Source organism: Cherax quadricarinatus, chromosome 17 (assembly GCF_038502225.1).
Source record: "Cherax quadricarinatus isolate ZL_2023a chromosome 17, ASM3850222v1, whole genome shotgun sequence".
NCBI lineage: Eukaryota > Metazoa > Arthropoda > Malacostraca > Decapoda > Parastacidae > Cherax > Cherax quadricarinatus.
The window spans coordinates 1,455,785-1,477,518 of NC_091308.1; the positions used below are offsets into that span (position 1 = coordinate 1,455,785).

The 21,734-nt window shown below is 40.1% G+C and overlaps 1 protein-coding gene across 3 annotated transcripts in view; it reads right to left on the bottom strand.

Moving 5' to 3' along the window:
- The window catches only part of YME1L (ATP-dependent zinc metalloprotease YME1L), a 100,320-nt gene extending 83,666 nt beyond the window's left edge, over nt 1-16,654 (bottom strand). For all 3 annotated transcript variants that reach the window (XM_053773370.2, XM_053773372.2, XM_053773371.2), the window contains exons 1-3: nt 16,499-16,654; nt 9,374-9,511; nt 6,126-6,291 (exon numbers count right to left, since the gene is read on the bottom strand). In XM_053773370.2, coding sequence (XP_053629345.1) covers nt 6,126-6,291; nt 9,374-9,511; nt 16,499-16,534 — 340 coding nt within the window. In that variant the 5' untranslated portion in view covers nt 16,535-16,654. The remainder of the gene's footprint in view (nt 1-6,125; nt 6,292-9,373; nt 9,512-16,498) is intronic.
- Nucleotides 16,655-21,734: the final 5,080 nt, after the last annotated feature.

Sequence of the window (21,734 nt, forward strand, 5' to 3'; positions counted from 1 at the left end):
TCCAAGCCCCTCACCCACAAAACCTCCTTTACCCCCTCTTTCCAACCCTTTCGAGGACGACCCCTACCCCTCTTTCCTTCCCCTATAGATTTATATGCTTTCCATGTCATTCTACTTTGATCCATTCTCTCTAAATGACCAAACCACCTCAACAACCCCTCTTCTGCCCTCTGACTAATGCTTTTATTAACTCCACACCTTCTCCTAATTTCCACACTCCGAATTTTCTGCATAATATTTACACCACACATTGCCCTTAGACAGGACATCTCCACTGCCTCCAACCGTCTCCTCGCTGCTGCATTTACCAACCCAAGCTTCACATCCATATAAGAGTGTTGGTACTACTATACTTTCATACATTCCCTTCTTTGCCTCCATAGATAACGTTTTTTGACTCCACATATACCTCAACGCACCACTACACCTTTTTTCCCTCATCAATTCTATGATTAACCTCATCCTTCATAAATCCATCTGCCGACACTTCAACTCCCAAGTATCTGAAAACATTCACTTCTTCCATACTCCTCCTCCCCAATTTGATATCCAATTTTTCTTTATCTAAATCATTTGACACCCTCATCACCTTACTCTTTTCTATGTTCACTTTCAACTTTCTACCTTTAAACATTCCCAAACTCATCCACTAACCTTTGCAATTTTTCTTTAGAATCTCCCATAAGCACAGTATCATCAGCAAAAAGTAACTGTGTCAATTCCCATTTTGAATTTGATTCCCCAAAATTTAACCCCACCCCTCTCCTGAACACCCTAGCATTTACTTCCTTTACAACCCCATCTATAAATATATTAAACAACCATGGTGACATTACACATCCCTGTCTAAGACCTACTTTTACTGGGAAGTAGTCTCCCTCTCTTCTACACACCCTAACCTGAGCCTCACTATCCTCATAAAAACTCTTTACAGCATTTAATAACTTACCACCTATTCCATATACTTGCAACATCTGCCACATTGCTCCTCTATCCACTCTATCATATGCCTTTTCTAAATCCATAAATGCAATAAAAACTTCCCTACCTTTATCTAAATACTGTTCACATATATGCTTCAATGTAAACACTTGTTCTACACATCCCCTACCCACTCTGAAACCTCCTTGCTCATCCGCAATCCTAGATTCTGTCTTGCCTCTAATTCTTTCAATTATAACCCTACCGTACACTTTTCCTGGTATACTCAGTAAACTTATTCCTCTATAATTTTTACAGTCTCTTTTGTCCCCTTTCCCTTTATATAAAGGGACTATACATGCTCTCCGCCAATCCCTAGGTACCTTCCCCTCTTTCATACATTTATTAAACAAAAGTATCAACCACTCCAACACTATATCCCCCCCCTGCTTTTAACATTTCTGTCATGATCCCATCAGTTCCAGCTGCTTTACCCCCTTTCATTTTACGTAATGCCTCACGTACCTCCCCCACACTTACATTCTGCTCTTCTTCACTCCTAAAAGATGGTATACCTCCCTGACGAGTGCATGAAATTACTGCCTCTGTTTCTTCCTTAACATTTAAAAGTTCCTCAAAATATTCTCGCCATCTACCTAATACCTCCATCTCCCCATCTACTAACTCCCCTACTCTGTTTTTAACTGACAAATCCATACTTTCCCTAGGCTTTCTTAACTTGTTTAACTCACTCCAAAATTTTTTCTTATTTTCATTAAAATTTCTTGACAGTGCCTCTCCCACTCTATCATCTGCTCTCCTTTTGCACTCTCTCACCACTCTCTTTACCTTTCTTTTACTCTCCATATACTCTGCTCTTCTTATAACACTTCTGCTTTGTAAAAACCTCTCATAAGCTACCTTTTTCTCTCTTTTATCACACCCTTTACTTCATCATTCCACCAATCACTCCTCTTTCCTCCTGCCCCCACCCTCCTATAACCACAAACTTCTGCCCCACATTCTAATACTGCATTTTTAAAACTATTCCAACCCTCTTCAACCCCCCCACTACTCATCTTTGCACTAGCCCACCTTTCTGCCAATAGTCGCTTATATCTCACCCTAACTTCCTCCTCCCTTAGTTTATACATTTTCACCTCCCTCTTACTTGTTGTTGCCACCTTCCTCTTTTCCCATCTACCTCTTCCTCTAACTGTAGCTACAACTAAATAATGATCCGATATATCAGTTGCCCCTCTATAAACATGTACATCCTGGAGCCTACCCATCAACCTTTTATCCACCAATACATAATCTAACAAACTACTTTCATTACGTGCTACATCATACCTTGTATATTTATTTATCCTCTTTTTCATAAAATATGTATTACTTATTACCAAATCTCTTTCTACACATAGCTCAATTAAAGGCTCCCCATTTACATTTACCCCTGGCACCCCAAATTTACCTACTACTCCCTCCATAACATTTTTACCCACTTTAGCATTGAAATCCCCAACCACCATTACTCTCACACTTGATTCAAAACTCCCCACGCATTCACTCAACATTTCCCAAAATCTCTCTCTCTCCTCTACACTTCTCTCTTCTCCAGGTGCATACACGCTTATTATAACCCACTTTTCACATCCAATCTTTATTTTACTCCACATAATCCTTGAATTAATACATTTATAGTCCCTCTTTTCCTGCCATAGCTTATCCTTCAACATTATTGCTACTCCTTCTTTAGCTCTAACTCTATTTGAAACCCCTGACCTAATCCCATTTATTCCTCTCCACTGAAACTCTCCCACCCCCTTCAGCTTTGTTTCACTTAAAGCCAGGACATCCAGCTTCTTCTCATTCATAACATCCACAATCATCTCTTTCTTATCATCTGCACAACATCCACGCACATTCCGACTTCCCACTTTGATAATTTTCTTCTTATTCTTTTTAGTAATCTTTACAGGAAAAGGGGTTACTAGCCCATTGTTCCCGGCATTTTAGTTGACTTTTACAACACGCATGGCTTACGGAGGAAAGATTCTTATTCCACTTCCCCATGGATATAAAAGGAAAAGTAATAAGTCCAAGAACTATTAAGATAAAATCAAAGAAAACTCAGATGAGTGTGTATAAATAAATGTGTACATGTATGTGTAGTGTGACCTAAGTGTAAGTAGAAGTAGCAAGACATACCTGTAATCTTGCATATTTATGAGACAGGCAAAAGACATCAGCAATCCTACCATCATGTAAAACAATCACAGGCTTTCGTTTTACACTCACTTGGCAGGACGGTAGTACCTCCCTGGGTGGTTGCTGTCTACCAACCTACTACTATGAATATATCTTTGTATTATACAAATTTTGATTCATTTATAATTAATATTCTACTGTACACCTATGAAATAATTAATTTCCTACTGTACAACTATGATATACTACTCCTTAGTATTAAGTAGAATGTAAGCCAATAATTTTAAGTTGGCCCATAATGCCTAGGCATAATAGAGGCTCTTTTTGCATTGCAACCCACTATTGTATATACACAATCTCAATGTACTGTTTGCAAAGACATTAAATAAATGTAAATAAATAAATAAATAAGACGTTGTGTAGTTTTAAAAATAGGTTAGATAAATACATGAGTAGGTTTGAGTTAGACCTGACTAGCTGGTGCTACTGGGTCAGATGCTGTGCTCCTTCCTTAAGTGGAGGTGTCCTGACTAGGTGGGCCATTGGTCTAAGCCAGGGGTTGACATGGACCTGCCCCATGTAGGCCAGTAGGCCTGCTACAGTGCTCCTTCTTTCTTATTTTCTTATGTTCCGTGACCGAGCTCATAACTCAATTTGCTCATATGTCAAATCAATTTTCCTCATTGAAATTAAGTGAAATGTCATTAATTTCATTCCAGCCCTCAAATAACCACCCTAAGGACAGGAGAAAATACTTCAATATAAATTTAATATCAACTCTATGGCTTACTTATCTACCAGAGTTGATCTAATGACATAATTAACACTATAAGTAATATAGTAACATGATACATACTCTAGAATGAATAAAATAGGCCATAATATGGCGAGTCTCCAGGACCAGTCCGAGCATATAAAATCATTACTGCTCCTTCCTATAACGTGTTCTTTGGTCCTGGGTAAGAGAAAATGAGTTTTTTAGAGGCTAACTGCACTAGATCCCTAGTGCAGTGATAGATGAATATCTCAGAAGTAAGTTGACTTATTTCTTGAAGCCCACCATTTATTTTTGAAGTAAATGCAATAATATTGACAGGAATCATAAAAAAATTATTGTTCTACAATTGGCTTGTGGAATATTGGAAATATTCCAAATACAGTGGACCCCCGGGATAACAATATTATTTCAATCTAGAAGTCTGTTTGGGTGCCGTTATAGACCGAATTTGTTCCCATAAGAGATACTGTAAATTAATTTAGTCCGTTTCAGACCCCCAAAAATACACCTACAAAAGCACTTACAAAAATACACTTACATAATTGGTCGAGTTGGGAGCTGATCGTTATGCGGGGGTCCACTGTAGTTTGGGATTTGTGTGGGAGTAAAGGGCAAGTTATTTTGCAAATGTCAAAAACTTACCAACTTTATTTTTTTGTAGAATAACTAAAGATAATTACACGATTACCTCAGTGAGAACATCGCATTAGCCTTGTTTTATAAGTACCAAGTCCCAAAACCATCTTTCTTTGTGCCATTTAGGCCAGGGTTCTTGTTAAGTGTCTTTTTCAGTAAATATTTTTTTTTGCTCGTAACTCAGATTTTGGCTTGCAACTCAAAGCAAAAAATCAACTGAGCAACAACTCGTAACTTGAAAAACTCGTAAGTTGGGGAACTCATAAGTCAAGGTACCACTGTACTCCTTTTATTCTATTGAATGAGTACAAGGGACTGCCCATTTACCTATTTCAACTACCCCAATAAGTGATCAGAAATTGGTAATTTGAATAAACAATGCAGATATTCCTGGCACTACAATAACATTTTCTTTGTTCCTTAGTCATGTCTCAGGGCTCCTCTTATATTACACTTGCTTTCCATTTTGAATTTTTATTCACACAAATAATTGAAGATTTATTGTTATGCAGACTACTGCAGTATTGTAATAATTTTATAAATAATATCAGGGTTGTTGAGGTGGTTCAGACATGTAGAGAGAATGAAGCGAAACAGAATGACTTCAAGAGTGTATCAGTCTGTCGTGGAAGGAAGGCGGGGTAGGGGCCAGCCTAGGAAAGGTTGGAGGAGATGGGTAAAGGAGGTTTTGTGTGCGAGGGGCTTGGACTTCCAGCGGGCATGCGTGAGCGTGTTTGATAGGAGTGAATGGAGACAAATGGTTTTTAATACTTGACGTGCTGTTGGAGTGTGAGCAAAGTAACATTTATGAAGGGATTCAGGGAAACGGCAGGCCGGACTCGAGTCCTGGAGATGGGAAGTACAGTGCCTGCACTCTGAAGGAGGGGTGTTAATGTTGCAGTTTAAAAACTGTAGTGTAAAGCACCCTTCTGGCAAGACAGTGATGGAGTGAATGATGGTGAAAGTTTTTCTTTTTCGGGCCACCCTGCCTTGGTGGGAATCGGCCGGTGTGCTAATAAAAAATAAAATAGCGCATTCATGAACCCATATTAGACCCACCAGTTGACATGTATTGGATGCGTGACGTGATTTGTTTATTCTTGAAAATTGGCAAAAAATCGAACATTTCAAGCTACTTTCATTCCCAAAACTAGTCAAAATCATCTCTATTTCTGTAATACATCTTCCATTCCATCAAATGAGAGCAAGAAAATGAGAATACAACCATGAACACCATACGACAATACACTGCAAAGTCACCTTTTTAAACCAATAACAAAGTAACAGTTTTTTCTCATTATACACTGCGTGCTGCAGGATTCTTTTTTTTATGGTGCACACTTACCACACAGAACCATTCTCTCATATCTATGCCCAAATTTACCACTCACAGCTTATCTGAGAGAGCTGAGCTTATGGTGTTTTACTGCGGGACCAACACTGGCTTCAAAGCCGTGATACAACGGGACCAACAATTAAAGGGTTACTTGTGAGTATTACATTTGTCATTTATGTGGGGATTACCAACTGGAAGAAATTTCGGAAAAAAAAAATCTCTGTAAAGTAACAAGACACCAACCACGAATAATGGCAGACAGCTGTGAGGATCGCAGGTACTCTCTAGTCCAGTTCTTCACACAGGTCAGATTTACTTTTGGGCCACGAAGAACAATGTGCTGCAAAAGCTCTGGGGTCAGCAGTTTACTTACTTCCTTAAGTCCAGACTCACCCAGCAGTTGAACTGTCTGTAAGGATGAGATAGCATAAAACTTCTGACTTGTGTATCTGTCTTCATCTGACTACCTATTAGTATCATTATATTTGGGGGATGTGCTAAACTTGTATGGATCATACAGAACCTGTAAAATGGGAGACAATCAGTTTTGATTCAAGGAAGGTCTTAAAAGAATTTTTTTCAAATACGATACAGGTTGACCAACACTAATCTGGCACCATCGGGACCTGTAGGGTGCCGGATTAGTGATTTTGCCAGATTACAGTGGTTAGGTTAGAATATTTAACCCAACGGTGTTATTTACACATTGGCGATTTCACCCACTTTATGCCCTATTTTTGGCCCATTCCATTGTTCCAGTCTACCAAACTCATAGCTATTTTGCTAGTATTCTTTCTATTCTGTTGACTGAGTGCAAGAAAACACCCATTTACGTATTTCATCTACTCAATAAAGTGGTCAGAAATCAGTAATTTGGCCAATTTCATACAAATTTCAACAGATGCCAGTTTCAAAATAGGGTCCAAAATAAACAATCCAGACATTCCTGGCACTAAAATAACATTTTCTCTGTTTATTATTCATGTCTCCAGGCCCCTCTTATATTATGTTTGCTTTCAATTTTGAATTTTTATTCACACAAAAAATAGAAGATTTACTGTTATGTAGACTACTGCAAAGTGTAATAATTGTATAAATAATGTCAAGCCATTCATGGCTGTGCATTAGACTGGCCAGTTGAACACGTATTGGATGCTGATGTCATTTGTTTACTCTTGAACATCGGCAAAAATCGAACATTTCCGCTAGTTTGAGCTCAATTTCAAGATACCGTACAGTGTTACCTCAGGATATGAAATGAATTCATTCCTGAAGGCTGTTCGAGTGCTGATACCAAACAAATTTGTTCCCATAAAGAATAATTTAAAGTAGATTAATCAATTTCAGACCCCCAAAAATACACTTACAAAAGCACTTACATTAATACATTTACATAATTGTTCGAGTTTTGAGCTGTTCATATCCCAAGGTACCACTGTACAGTGGAACCCCGATTTTCGTCTGATCATCATGCAATTCAGTTTTAATCACTCTTTTCAGCAAAATTTTCCCCGTTTTCGTACACCTGCTCGGAAATCATTCGTACCAGACGTGTCTGCCTGCTCGCAGGACGCAAATGCTCATATGGTCATGACTCAGTCTGCCTTTGTTATGTGTAGAGGGTGGTAGTGATGGTGGTAGTGGTTGTGGTGGTGGTAGAGGGTGGTAGTGATTGTGGTAGAGGGTGGTAGTGATTGTGGTAGAGGGTGGTAGTGATGGTGGTAGAGATAACCTTTCCTCCCTCTCCCTGTGTTCCATGCACCAACAAGAGTCTTCAATAAAGGTAATAGTGACTTAAATGTTCATTTATTCATTTCATTAGTGCTTTATATTTATTTCTCATTGTTTTCTGTATGTAAAACTATAGTTATTCTCTATAAAATGTATTTTTTGTTAATATTTTTGAGTGTCTGGAACGGATTAATTGGATTTATTGTACATTATATCTTATGGGAAATATTACTTCAGTTTTCGTACAAATCGGTTTTCGGTCGACCTTCTGGAATGAATTAAAGACTAAAACTGGGTTCCACAACCATAAAAACCATACAAAATATACCTCAAAGCTGCTGTTTTACACCATAAACACAGTCGCAGTTTTGTCTCATTATGCACTGCGTGCTGCAGGATTTTTTTTATATAGTGCACACTTACCACAAAGACCTATTCTCTCTTATGTAGGCCCAAATTTACCGGTCACAGCTTATCTGAGTGAGCTTAGCTCATGGCGACCAACAGTGACTTCAAAGTTACCTTATCTTTTATGAACAATGTACAGTGTATGTGCTTTACATAACAAGAAGCATTTCTTTTATTCATTGGAACCATGGCTAGGGCTAAAAGTGAGCAGGTTATAACAATAAATGGCAAAAAAAGAAGTTGGAATGACTTATGTAGCAGGTAGTGCCACTAAACAGTAGCAGCAGGTTGGTAGCTGAAATTAGTGCCGGGTTACTGATGGAACCGGATTACTGATTGCAGACCTGTAGTAGAATATATTATGAACATTATATAAAAAAAATCAAGTACCTATATTAAATTAATACTAACAGCTTAGCTACATTTTAAATCACAAATAATACAATTTGCAGGAGAGCTCCTATCTGCACTGTGGCTGCTACCACATTGAAATACACACAGCCCTTACACCCAGTAACCTCCAGTTTCTGCAATGCAAGATACCAATGAATTATTTTTCATAAATATATATACTATACAGTATGTATTTTTTATTCTAACAATGAAAATTTGGAAAAAAATAGCTATAATTATCTTAGAAATGGAAAAATTAACTATAATTATCTTAGAAATATCATAATAAAATATCGTATATAAACACTATACTACATTTAATATTTTTAAAGTATTTTCAAAACTTTCCATGAGTCTGTAACATTCGTCCACCTGCCTCTTAACTCTTAAACTGTCCAAATGTAGATCAGCATTCACTTGCGTACCGCTCTGAATATTTTGGGATTTTTTTTTTTTTTTTTTTTAAATGAAGAGCACATTTTTCCCAGCATCCCTGAATTTTGTCACACTGCACACACTGAGTGCACAGACTCATTCTCTCATGTCTAGGCAACTCAGCCTTATTGTGCCAAGGTTGAATGTAAAATAAAACGTAAATCTACGATTGGAGCGCTTCGCACGTGAACATAGCTCTATGTTTGGACAGTTTAAGAGTTAAAAGACAATATAGCACAACTGCAGTTACTTTAATGCCATTTTTAATCAGTGACCTTTAAGCTTATTATTTATAAAAAAAACTGCTACTATAGCATTACTCAATAAGGGAAACATAAAAATAAAATTCATGTGCTAAACTAGCTGAGGTTATATAAACCTGGGAATATATAGTATTAAGTTGCAGTGTCCGTCAATTAGTAATTCTACCATTATTACTGTCGAACACAGCAACACAATGGACAACATTTTGTCGGTAATTCTACCATTATTACTAATAAATGTTAAGCTGCCATCTTCATTACCTCAGTCTGACATTCACAGCACATAATGTTGACTGTGGGAACTTTATGGCCTCCATTCTGAGTTGGAGTTTTAGTCTTGGGCTGACCCCGTCTCACCCCAGAATACTGTGACACAACGTATGACAGTGGCAACACAACCTGAATAAGTAAAAGACATTTTATTATTACTAATTACTAAATTCATGGTAAGCATTAAACCTGTAGAAACTACATAGCCCCTAGGGAAAGGAAGGTAATCACTAACTTCAAAAGACCAAGAATTACACTACTCTTATCACTAAGAACTGCTTATATGTACTTCAAGATTAAACAGGTGGCAGTGATGATGATTTCAGTGGGAAACAATGATTAAAGTTTATTATACAGTACTAGTGTTTTCTTTCAAACTTCTCAGGACAAATAAAGATGATTTCTAAGCAGCCTCAACAGGGAGAAGAAATCACAATTGTAAACCAAGGAAAAAAAAAGGCATAAAGGATACAATACAGTTTTTATATTTACAAACATTAACAGAATACCAGAATGGGATCAAAATGCAGGTAGCAGGAGTTTCAACCACTGGAAAAGTTAAACACAGATGGGATACCTCAAGTACAGTGTAGTATTAATTAGTTCGTATTGTACAGGAGGGCCTCACTTTACAATGCTTCACTTTACGGCATTTCACTAGTGCAGTGGTTTTCAATTATATATTATTTAGGAATGCATGCTGGTCAGAGAGCCCGTTGAAAGTCTGAGTCGTCAGTAAAAGAGTACATCGCTAAGCGAGGAGAGGTTGTATATGTATTTTTTAGGCCTACCTCTATTGCCTACTTAACCCTTTGACTGTCGCAGGCCCCTTTCTGAAACTGTCATTCTATGTCGCAAAATTTTGAAAAAAAAAAAAAATATATTATTTTTTCTTATGAAATGATAGAGAATCTTTTCCTGATGGTAATGACACCAAAAGTGCGAAATTTGGTTGAAAACCCACGGAATTACGCTCCCGCGAAGTCAGCGGTCTCGGCGACATATACGTATCGGAGATTTCGCCGACTTTGAGCCCTGCTTTTAGCCAATTACGTTGTTCCAGTTGACCAAACTCATAGCTATTTCTTTAGAACTCCATTTTATCTATCAGTTGAGTACAAGAAACTGCCCATTTACCAATTTGAACTACCCAATAAAGTGGTCAGAAATTGACAATTTGGCCAATTTCACGCAAAATGAAAAAAATGCCAATTTCAAAATAGGGTCCAGAATAAACAATGTAGACATTCTTGGCACTAAAATAACATATCCTCTGTTCATTAGTCACATCTCTAGGCCCCTCTTATATTACTATTGCTTTCTATTTTGATTTTTTATTCATACAAAAATATACAAAATTTACTGCTATGCAGACTACTGCATTATTGTAAAAATGGTATAAATAATATCAGTGCACTAGTGAAAGAATATTAGACTCCCCAGTTGACATGTATTGGACGTGTGGTGTGATTTGCTTACCCCTGAACATTGGTGAAAATCGAACATTTCCGCTACTTTGAGCTCAGTTTCAAGGTCGTTTTCATCGTGAAAGTAATGAAAATCATCTCTATTTCTGTAATATGTTTTCCATTTTATCACCTAAGACCATGAAAACGAGAATACAACGATAAATACTACATGAAAATACACCTCAAAGTCGGCGTTTTAATCCAAAAAAAGTCGGAGTTTTTTTTTTTCTCATTACGCACTGTGTGCTGCAGGATTTTTTTTATGTGGTGCACACTGACCACACAGACCCATTCTCTCACATGTGGGCCTACCAGCTTTCTCCCGCTTGATTTGAAGCCGCTAGAATTATTGAGTATATATACGTCAGAAACAGTGGCGCGTAAGACGTATTTATACGGTGTAAACAGTCAAAGGGTTAATATTTGATACTGTAAACATGTTATCAGGCTTTTATATACATTTAAAATAAAAAAAAAGGCCTTATGTATTTCAAATTACAGCGATTTTCACTTTACAGCAGTAGCCCAGAACCTAACCTGCTGTATAAGCAGGTTAGGTTCTGGGCTACAGTGGAACAGTGGAACCTTGGATGTTGGCTGCATTACTTCTTGAACAGGTTGGTTTTTGAATGAGGAATTTGAGAAAAACCTGTCCTGGTTTTCATATGTTCTCTTGGTTGTCAACCAACAACACAAATGGCTCGGGTCATATCCTCACAGAATGCGCACTGAACAATGAGTTGACAGCATAGGAGACTTGAAATTGAAGCCCTTACTTGTTTATCATTCCAAAAATCCACAAGTTTTTAAGAATAATGTTAAGGAACACAAACTGACTGTAATGTGGAGGGCCAACATGAAAGCTTGGGTAACAAGACAATTTTTTATTGAGAGAGTTCATGAGGTATTTGCTCCCTTTGCCTTTGATATACCTTTGAAGAGTTTTGAGAGTTTATCTACTCTCTGAGCCCGGCCATGGGCCAGGCTCATCTGGTGCTTGCCTGGTTGATCTGGCACCTGGTGAATATACTTGCCCAGTTTCCTCTTGAAGGCTTCTACACTTGTTCCAGCCATGTTTCTGATATCTTCTGGTAGGATGTTGAATAGTCTGGGACCCCGGATGTTGATACAGTGTTCCCTTATAATCCCCATTGTCAAAACGTACCTCATTAAAAAATAATTACCACTCAGGGCCCTTTTACTGATGGATAATGCTCCCCCTCACCCTCCAAGTTTGGAAAACGAGTTCCTGGAGGAGTTCAGTTTTATGACTGTGAAGTTCTTGCCTCTTAACACCACTCCTCTCATCCAGCCCATGGACCAGCAGGTCATTTCTAACTTCAGGAAAGCACTTTTTGGAAGGTGTTTTGAAATCACTTCAGAAACAAATTTAACCCACAGGGAGTTCTGGAAGGACCATTTCAATATTCTCACCTGCTTGAGGCTTATAGACAAAGCCTAGGGGAATGTGTCTTCCAGGACCATACAGTCAGCATGGAAGAAATTGTTGCCTGACTTTGTGGCAGCCAGGGATTTTAAAAGTTTTGAAGGTGAGCCTGAACTGGTAGAGGATATTGTGTCCCTGGGGAAGACCATGGGCCTAGAGGTGACTGAGGATGATGTGGAGGGGTGGGTGGAGGAGCATAGAACTTAACTCACCACAGAAAAACTTGTAGACCTTCAGAGGAGCAGCAATAGATTGCAGCGGAGGAGCTGTCATCAGAGGAAGAGGAGGGAAGGGATGATGTGCCTACTGCCCTTGTCAAGGAAATGTGTGCTAGATGCAGTGAAGTGCAGGAGTTTGCTGAAAAATACCATCCAAAGCAGTGGCCATCTGTCTAACATGTACAATGACAGCATAAGGTCTCAATTTACCCAAGTGTTAAAACAAAGCCCGAAACAAACCTCACTGGACAGGCTTTTATTGAGACAAAGAACCAGTGAGCCAGAACAAGGTGTTAGTGGTGAAAAGATACAAAGAAGAGAAACAACATCAGAAGGGCAGTTGCCTGACATTAATAGGAGACTCTCCTCCACCTTCTGCTTCTAGTATGCCAGTAGCTCTCCTTTGACAGGTAAGAAGCAGTTAAATTTCATTTACTGTACAGTATTTCAGTTAAAGTTTCTTTTAGTATTTATTTTTACAGGTTTTTGTACTAATTAGTACATTTTTAGCCCTTAATGGTCCAAACGTATATATACATTTTTTCAACATCTGAAAGTATGTAAAAAATGAAGATCTTTTTTGTTTTACATTTGAAAACGTGTAAAAAAAACTTTTATCTACATTTTTTTTTTTTGGTATATTTGAAAATATGTAAAAAAAAAGTAGATCTACTTTTGTAGCAATACGAATTTGAACATCGATCTGTTTGGACCGTTTAAGGGTTAATAAATTATTATACTGTTATTTGAGGTCTGGAAAGGATTAATTCTATTTACATTATTCTTTATGGGAAAAACTGTTTTGGTTGTTGTCCATTTTGGTTGTCGAATCGACATCTGGAACAAATTAAATTCGACAACTGAGGTTCCACTGTACTAATTTTAGTCTGTCTGGAATACTTTGCATAAGATTAAGAAAAGGTTTTCTTAAGAATGTTAAAAAAAAAAAAAAAAAAAAAAAAAAGATATAATTTCAGAGCTGAATCAACAATATGTAATTCTCGGAAATAAAATTTGACTTTGACAAGGACCCAACAAAAATAAGTCAGTTTAATCTCAGCAGTTGATCCTAGGTTAAGAAATTTTTTTTTTTTTTTTATCACACTGGCCGATTCCCACCAAGGCAGGGTGGCCCGAAAAAGAAAAACTTTCACCATCATTCACTCCATCACTGTCTTGCCAGAAGGGTGCTTTACACTACAGTTTTTAAACTGCAACATTAACACCCCTCCTTCAGAGTGCAGGCACTGTACTTCCCATCTCCAGGACTCAAGTCCGGCCAGCCGGTTTCCCTGAACCCCTTCATAAATGTTACTTTGCTCACACTCAAACAGCACGTCAAGTATTAAAAACCATTTGTCTCCATTCACTCCTATCAAACACGCTCACGCATGCCTGCTGGAAGTCCAAGCCCCTCGCACACAAAACCTCCTTTACCCCCTCCCTCCAACCTTTCCTAGGCCGACCCCTACCCCGCCTTCCTTCCACTACAGACTGATACACTCTTGAAGTTATTCTGTTTAGCTCCATTCTCTCCACATGTCCGAACCACCTTAACAACCACCTCAACAACAATGTTACATAGATGAAATACAGGAAGCAGGGCTCAATAGGGTATAAGCTTTAAGTATGGCCCTTAATAACTCCAACAACAATGACAAGGTTTCAGTTGGTTGGACCCCTGGCTCACATGTTCCTTAGGGAAGACTCTTGGCTCACATGCTCCTCATGGTGGGACCCCTAATTCACATGATCCTTAGGGTGGCCCCCTGGGTTACATGCTCTTCAAGGTGGGACCCTTGGCTCATATACATGTACTCTCCATGGTCAGACCCTTGGTTCATATGTTGCTCATGGTGGAACCCTTGGCTCATATGTTTCTCAAGGTATGAGTGGCTCATGTGCTCCTCATGGTGGACCCCTGGCTCATATGTTTCTCATGGTAGGACTGGCTCACATGCTTGAGGTGAGACCCTTGGCTCACATGCTCCACACACACACACACACATACCACTGACAGATTTATACCACATGGTTTCTTTACCTGCTCTCCTGACTATACATGCCTATCCTAATCATGTATTCTCTATAGACTTTAAAAAAGCTTGTTCTCGAAGTGACAGCTGCAGGCCTCAGCCTGGGAAAAACAATCAAAGAGCACTCAATGGAAATGAGCTGAAAATGCATATAAAGTGATATGTTAAGATTTTGCTCTGATTTTTAACCAGGATGGTTAGCCAATCAGGATAACCCTGTAAAGTCAGTGCATCATCAGGGACTGTCTGTCTTATTTCCACTGGGGTTCTTTAACCCCAGGATGCGACCCCACAGTACAGTACCCCAAGTACCCCTACTCATTGGTAGGTGAACAGGGACAGCAAGTGTAAAGAAACATGCCCGTTTTCACCTGTGTCGGAAATCAAACCACAGACACTCAATGTGTGAGGTAAGTGAGCTATCAACCGAGCCATAATAATATACACTAAGGTATTTGAGGCAGTAGATCATGGTAATGAATATGATATTGTGTAGTATATGGACTTAAGTAAGGCTTTTGATAGCGTCCCACATCATAGACTATTGAGGAAAATTAAGGCACACAGAATAGGAGAAATTTTTTCCTGGATAGAGGCATGGTTGACAAATAGGCAGTAGAGAGTTTGCATAAATGGGGAGAAATCAGAGTGGGGAAACGTCACGAGAGATGTTCCACAGGGGCCAGTGTTGGGCCCCTTGTTGTTCACAATCTACAAAAACGACAAATGACGGAATAATTAGTGACATAAGCAAGTTTGTCGATGACACCAAAATAGGCAGTCAAATTCATTCTGACAAGGACATCAGAGCAATCCAGGAAGATTTGAACAAACTGATGCAGTGGTCGGAGAAGTGGCAGATGCAGTTTAATACAGGCAAATGCAAAGTTCTAAACATTGAACAGGAAAATAACCATGCCACATATAAACTAAATGTAGATCTTAATATTACTGATTGCGAAAAGGATTTGGGAGTTCTGGTTAGCAGTAATCTAAAACCAAGACAACAGTGCATAAGTGTTCACAATAAAGCGAACAGAAGCATAAATAATAAGAGTCCTCAAGTTGTTCTTCAACTCTATATATCCTTGGTTAGGCCTCATCTAGATTATGCTGCACAGTTTTGGTCACCGTATTACAGAATGGATATAAATCCTCTGGAAAACGTACAGAGGAGGATGACAAAGATGATCCATGTATCAGAAATCTTCCCTATGAGGATAGACTAAGGGCCCTGAATCTGCACTCTCTAGAAAGGCATAGAATTAGGAGGGATATGATTGTGGTGTATAAATGGAAGACAGGAATAAATAAAGGGGATGTAAATAGTGTGCTAAAAATATCTAGCCTAGACAGGACTCTCAACAATGGCTTTAAGTTGGAAAAATTCAGATTCAGGAAGGATATAGGAAAGCACTGGTTTGGTAATAGAGTTGTGGATGAGTGGCACAAACTCCCGAGTACAGTTATAGAGGCTAAAACGTTGTGTAGTTTTAAAGATGGCTTAGATAAACACATGAGTGGGTGTGAGTTGGACGTGACTAGCTTGTACTACTAGGTCAGATGTCGTGCTTCTTCCTTAAGTGAATGTGACTTGACCTGACTAGGTTGGGGCATTGGCTTAAGCCGGTAGGAGACTTGGACCTGCCTCGCATGGGCTAGTAGGCCTTCTGAAGTGTTCCTTCTTTCTTATGTTCTTATATTACGTCCACCAAGGATTTTTATCATCGCTGGGTGGACGAAACATCTAGACATGTGCAAAGAAAATAACTTGTGCAGTTTAGGACATAGTGGGTTATTAATTCTCCAAGTTAACAATACCCCCCCCCCCAAAAAAAAAAAAAAAAAATCTACTAACAAGTATTACAGTGGAAGCATTGTGCTGGTCACTTAGAAAAGCACAGGTGACTAAACTGCCTGGTTGTACAACACGTACTGGTACTCACTTGGTTGTGCAGGACGCTACTCGATGTACTGAACATGGTTAAGTGACGTGGAACACAAGGTTATAGCACAATTATGGTAGGTGTTGCAACAGCAGACATCCCAGGTGCTGAAGCTGCTGTGACTGTCCTGTAAACACTGAGACAAGTCACCACCGCCACGCGCAACACTAATTTAAGAGGCACGTAAGTTCCCCTCTCTTCTAATAACATGTTCATTTTTTCCACTGTAATCTAAGTTGTCCATAATTACTTTCGCATTTACTTTGTCTGCTTTCGTAAGGTGAAGTCTACTAGTATCTTTCCTTAGGTCATGGTATGACTTAACAAATCTTTGAGGAAAATTTGGTTCCACAGGTTTAGCTCAAACCTGTGGATTTTTTTTTTTTGGCCTTTATCCTCAGTATTTTACACATGTGATAGTTATTTTACACATATGATAGTATATAAGACTAATATAGTAATTTAAAATTGTGTAAAATTGAACCTAAAGAAATTTACCTTCTTAATTACTACTCGACAGAACTCAGTCATTACTTTATATTTCACTTGCTGTATACTCCTTGTGGCTTAGTGCTTCTTTTTTGATTATAATAATAATTTATATTTCACAATACAAACACTGTACAATATGTACACCAAGGAATAAGTATTTCTTGTTCATATTGTTATTAGGTATTTCCTTAAAGTGGTTGCCAGAAATTTTTTCTTCCAACTTTTCGTTTGTCTTTCCCTCATACCTGGAGTTTACCTGGAGAGAGTTCCGGGGGTCGACGCCCCCGCGGCCCGGTCTGTGACCAGGCCTCCTGGTGGATCAGAGCCTGATCAACCAGGCTGTTGCTGCTGGCTGCACGCAAACCAACGTACGGGCCACAGCCCGGCTGGTCAGGAACCGACTTTAGGTGCTTGTCCAGTGCCAGCTTGAAGACTGCCAGGGGTCTGTTGGTAATCCCCCTTATGTATGCTGGGAGGCAGTTGAACAGTCTCGGGCCCCTGACACTTATTGTATGGTCTCTTAACGTGCTAGTGACACCCCTGCTTTTCATTGGGGGGATGTTGCATCGTCTGCCAAGTCTTTTGCTTTCGTAGTGAGTAATTTTCGTGTGCAAGTTCGGTACTAGTCCCTCTAGGATTTTCCAGGTGTATATAATCATGTATCTCTCCCGCCTGCATTCCAGGGAATACAGGTTTAGGAACCTCAAGCGCTCCCAGTAATTGAGGTGTTTTATCTCCGTTATGCGCGCCGTGAAGGTTCTCTGTACATTTTCTAGGTCAGCAATTTCACCTGCCTTGAAAGGTGCTGTTAGTGTGCAGCAATATTCCAGCCTAGATAGAACAAGTGACCTGAAGAGTGTCATCATGGGCTTGGCCTCCCTTGTTTTGAAGGTTCTCATTATCCATCCTGTCATTTTTCTAGCAGATGCGATTGATACAATGTTGTGGTCCTTGAAGGTGAGATCCTCCGACATGATCACTCCCAGGTCTTTGACGTTGGTGTTTCGCTCTATTTTGTGGCCAGAGTTTGTTTTGTACTCTGATGAAGATTTAATTTCCTCGTGTTTACCATATCTGAGTAATTGAAATTTCTCATCGTTGAACTTCATATTGTTTTCTGCAGCCCACTGAAAGATTTGGTTGATGTCCGCCTGGAGCCTTGCAGTGTCTGCAATGGAAGACACTGTCATGCAGATTCGGGTGCCATCTGCAAAGGAAGACACGGTGCTGTGGCTGACATCCTTGTCTATGTCGGATATGAGGATGAGGAACAAGATGGGAGCGAGTACTGTGCCTTGTGGAACAGAGCTTTTCACCGTAGCTGCCTCGGACTTTATTCTGATGACGACTACTCTCTGTGTTCTGTTAGTGAGGAAATTATAGATCCATCGACCGACTTTTCCTGTTATTCCTTTAGCACGCATTTTGTGCGCTATTACGCCATGGTCACACTTATCGAAGGCTTTTGCAAAGTCTGTATATATTACATCTGCATTCTTTTTGTCTTCTAGTGCATCTAGGACCTTGTCGTAGTGATCCAATAGTTGAGACAGACAGGAGCGACCTGTTCTAAACTCATGTTGCCCTGGGTTGTGTAACTGATGGGTTTCTAGATGCGTGGTGATATTGCTTCTTAGGACCCTTTCAAAGATTTTTACGATATGGGATGTTAGTGCTATCGGTCTGTAGTTCTTTGCTGTTGCTTTACTGCCCCCTTTGTGGAGTGGGGCTATGTCTGTTGTTTTTAGTAACTGTGGGACGACCCCCGTGTCCATGCTCCCTCTCCATAGGATGGAAAAGACTCGTGATAGGGGCTTCTTGCAGTTCTTGATGAATACGGAGTTCCATGAGTCTGGCCCTGGGGCAGAGTGCATGGGCATGTCATTTATCGCCTGTTCGAAGTCATTTGGCGTCAGGATAATATCGGATAGGCTTGTGTTAACCAAATTTTGTGGCTCTCTCATAAAAAATTCATTTTGATCTTCGACTCTCAGTCTGGTTAGCGGCTTGCTAAAAACTGAGTCATATTGGGACTTGATAGCTCACTCATTTCCTTGCTGTCATCTGTGTAGGACCCATCTTGTTTAAGTAGGGGCCCAATACTGGACGTTGTTCTCGACTTTGATTTGGCATAGGAGAAGAAATACTTTGGGTTTCTTTCGATTTTATTTATGGCTTTTAGTTCTTCCCGCGATTCCTGGCAGTTAGGCCTGAGTGGTTGAGGGGAGAGGACGTGTGTGTGTAGAGGGAAGTCCTAGGCCTTCTATATCAGAACTGCTTATCTCACCCGACTGATAACTCATCATGCAACAAATATCGTTGGAGCGCAGCTGAATTGCTGCTGGAACTCTTATGTGTGAACTGTGACTAGTGATATACCTAGTGAAACACAAACATCTTGATTTGAAGTGGCTGTAGGAGGCTACACCTTCACTCCACCTTGCCTCCCTCCCCTCCCTCCTCGATTTGGAACTCAGCCATTCGCCTCTATTTACTTATGGTCTAGAGGCGGTTTTTGCCAGACCACATAAATGCTTGAGTGCCGTGTCAGTCCTCTGTGCCGCACTCCACTCACCTTACGAAGTCTCCTGTGTGCCTACCTGCCTGCTACAAGCAAATATCCTAGTGGTTGTGTTAATTGCTGCAGATTTGTTGTAACTATTTGCACGAGTGGATTTCACTGACTTAGGACATTGTGCTACCATCAGTACCAACGTAGGCTTAAAATGAGTGAGGAATGTCTGGCCTGCTGGGTGACCTTGAAAATGGCACTATAAGACTCGCATGCCACTTACACCCATACTGCGTGTGTCCAGTGAGGTGAATGTCCCTTCCTCGACTTTCCTATTCACCGGTATCCCTTAGCTCGTCGCCATTATCTACATATGAGATAAGGGCGAGTTTAACCGATCCAGGCTAAACAGCTTTTTAACTGTAACAAGCCAGAGGTTCATCTATAAACATATTAAGTTTGTGCTGATTTATTTGTCCACAGAGTGAAAATTTGTCTGTCATTCCCAGACACGTGTGCTAGCTGTGTTAAGTGCTGCGGGTTTCGAGTAATTAATGAGTGGTGCAATATTGGTAACTCTCGAGACGACTGTGGCCCCGTGAATGACCTTGAAAATCGCACTGCGACCCGCAGGCCACTACACCCACATTGCCTGTGTCTAGCGAGGTGAATATCCCTTCCTTGTCCCTTCTATTCACCGGTATCCTTTAGCCCATCGCCAGTGTGAAACTCCTGTCAGCTATGAGTATAGCTGATGGTGTTGACGTAGATGATGGTGAAGGCAGATTTGAAACATATTTTAGTAAACAGGCTCGGAAAAAAGAACGAGGCTTCCAGAGAAAGCTTGCTGAAAGCAATACAGTGGGCGCACACCCTCCCAAAGCTGTCAGGTTAGATTTCCCTGACAACACTGATCAAGAGACCAAGTTTAACTGGTTTTTCGAAGCTAGTGTAAACAATCATGAGAAAACGATCAAGTTTGTCCGCGATGAGGATAACTACGTCTTTGTGCCTAATGATTCAGCATTTATAGACAAACTTCTCACTCACGAATATGCCAACATCAAACTCCGAGCTGCCCCACCAAGGGCACCTAAAGTGCTTATTGTCATCTACAACGTCAACAAGCACTTGAATCCTCAATATCTGGCGTCAGAGCAAGTTGCAAGCCCTCGTCGACTTTCCAACGGTCTGATATTAGCTGAGTGGACTGGCCAGGGGACTCTGCCACGCTATATTCACTCCCGTGCAGCCCTCAACAGACGCTATTACATTGCATTGTACAGACCTCCTCAACGTCGATGTTATAAGTGTCAACGCTGGGGCCACATCGCCAGGAAATGCCCATCTAAGTCACACTGGTGTGCAGTGTGTGCCAATGCTCATCCTTCTGAACGGTGTTATGCTATGATCAAACAGCAACAGACTGTTGCTAAACAATGTATCAATTGTAAGACCTCAGGAGTCACAGCAGCTCATGCTGACTGCAGTGTGAGGGCTGATCGCATCGCAGCCAACCGCACTTCACCCTGTACCCCTCATAATGGCCCCCCAGGACTACCAGGTACCTCGGGTCTGAATACTGGCTCATGCCTGCCCTCAGACAATGGGGTTGAGCACCTCACCTGGGGAGCACGTCAACAGACCCCCATCACATCGGCTGTCAATACCAGCCTAGCTGAGTCAGCTGACAGTCAGCCAAATAGCTCAGCTGACCGGGACTTCACGTCTCCAGATGTTCCAAGTCTTGCTCCTGTGGTATACAACCTGATGTCGCGCATAAAAATACTGGAAACACAACAGTTACTCCTGAAACAACAACTTGAACAACACAAGGAAAGATGTGTAGAGTGTACCAATAACAAGATTGTCACAATTTGTGAAAGCAAGTGTAAGGCTGCTGAACAAGGTGGTGGTGGTGTTCTTAATCACAGTAATGACGAATATAATACTTGTGTTGATAACTGTAGTGAGCATCATAACGAAGGCTATGGTGTCAATGATGTTAGTAATAGTGATGACCGTAATATAAGTGGTGGTGAAGAGTGTGATGAGGGCTATGGTGTCTATAATGTTAGTAATAGTGATGAGCATAATTTAAGTGGTGGTGAAGAGTGTGATGAGAGCGGTGGTGTCTATAATGTTAGTAATAGTGATGAGCATAATTTAAGTGGTGGTGAAGAGTGTGATGAGAGTGGTGGTGTCTATAATGTTAGTAATAGTGATGAGCAT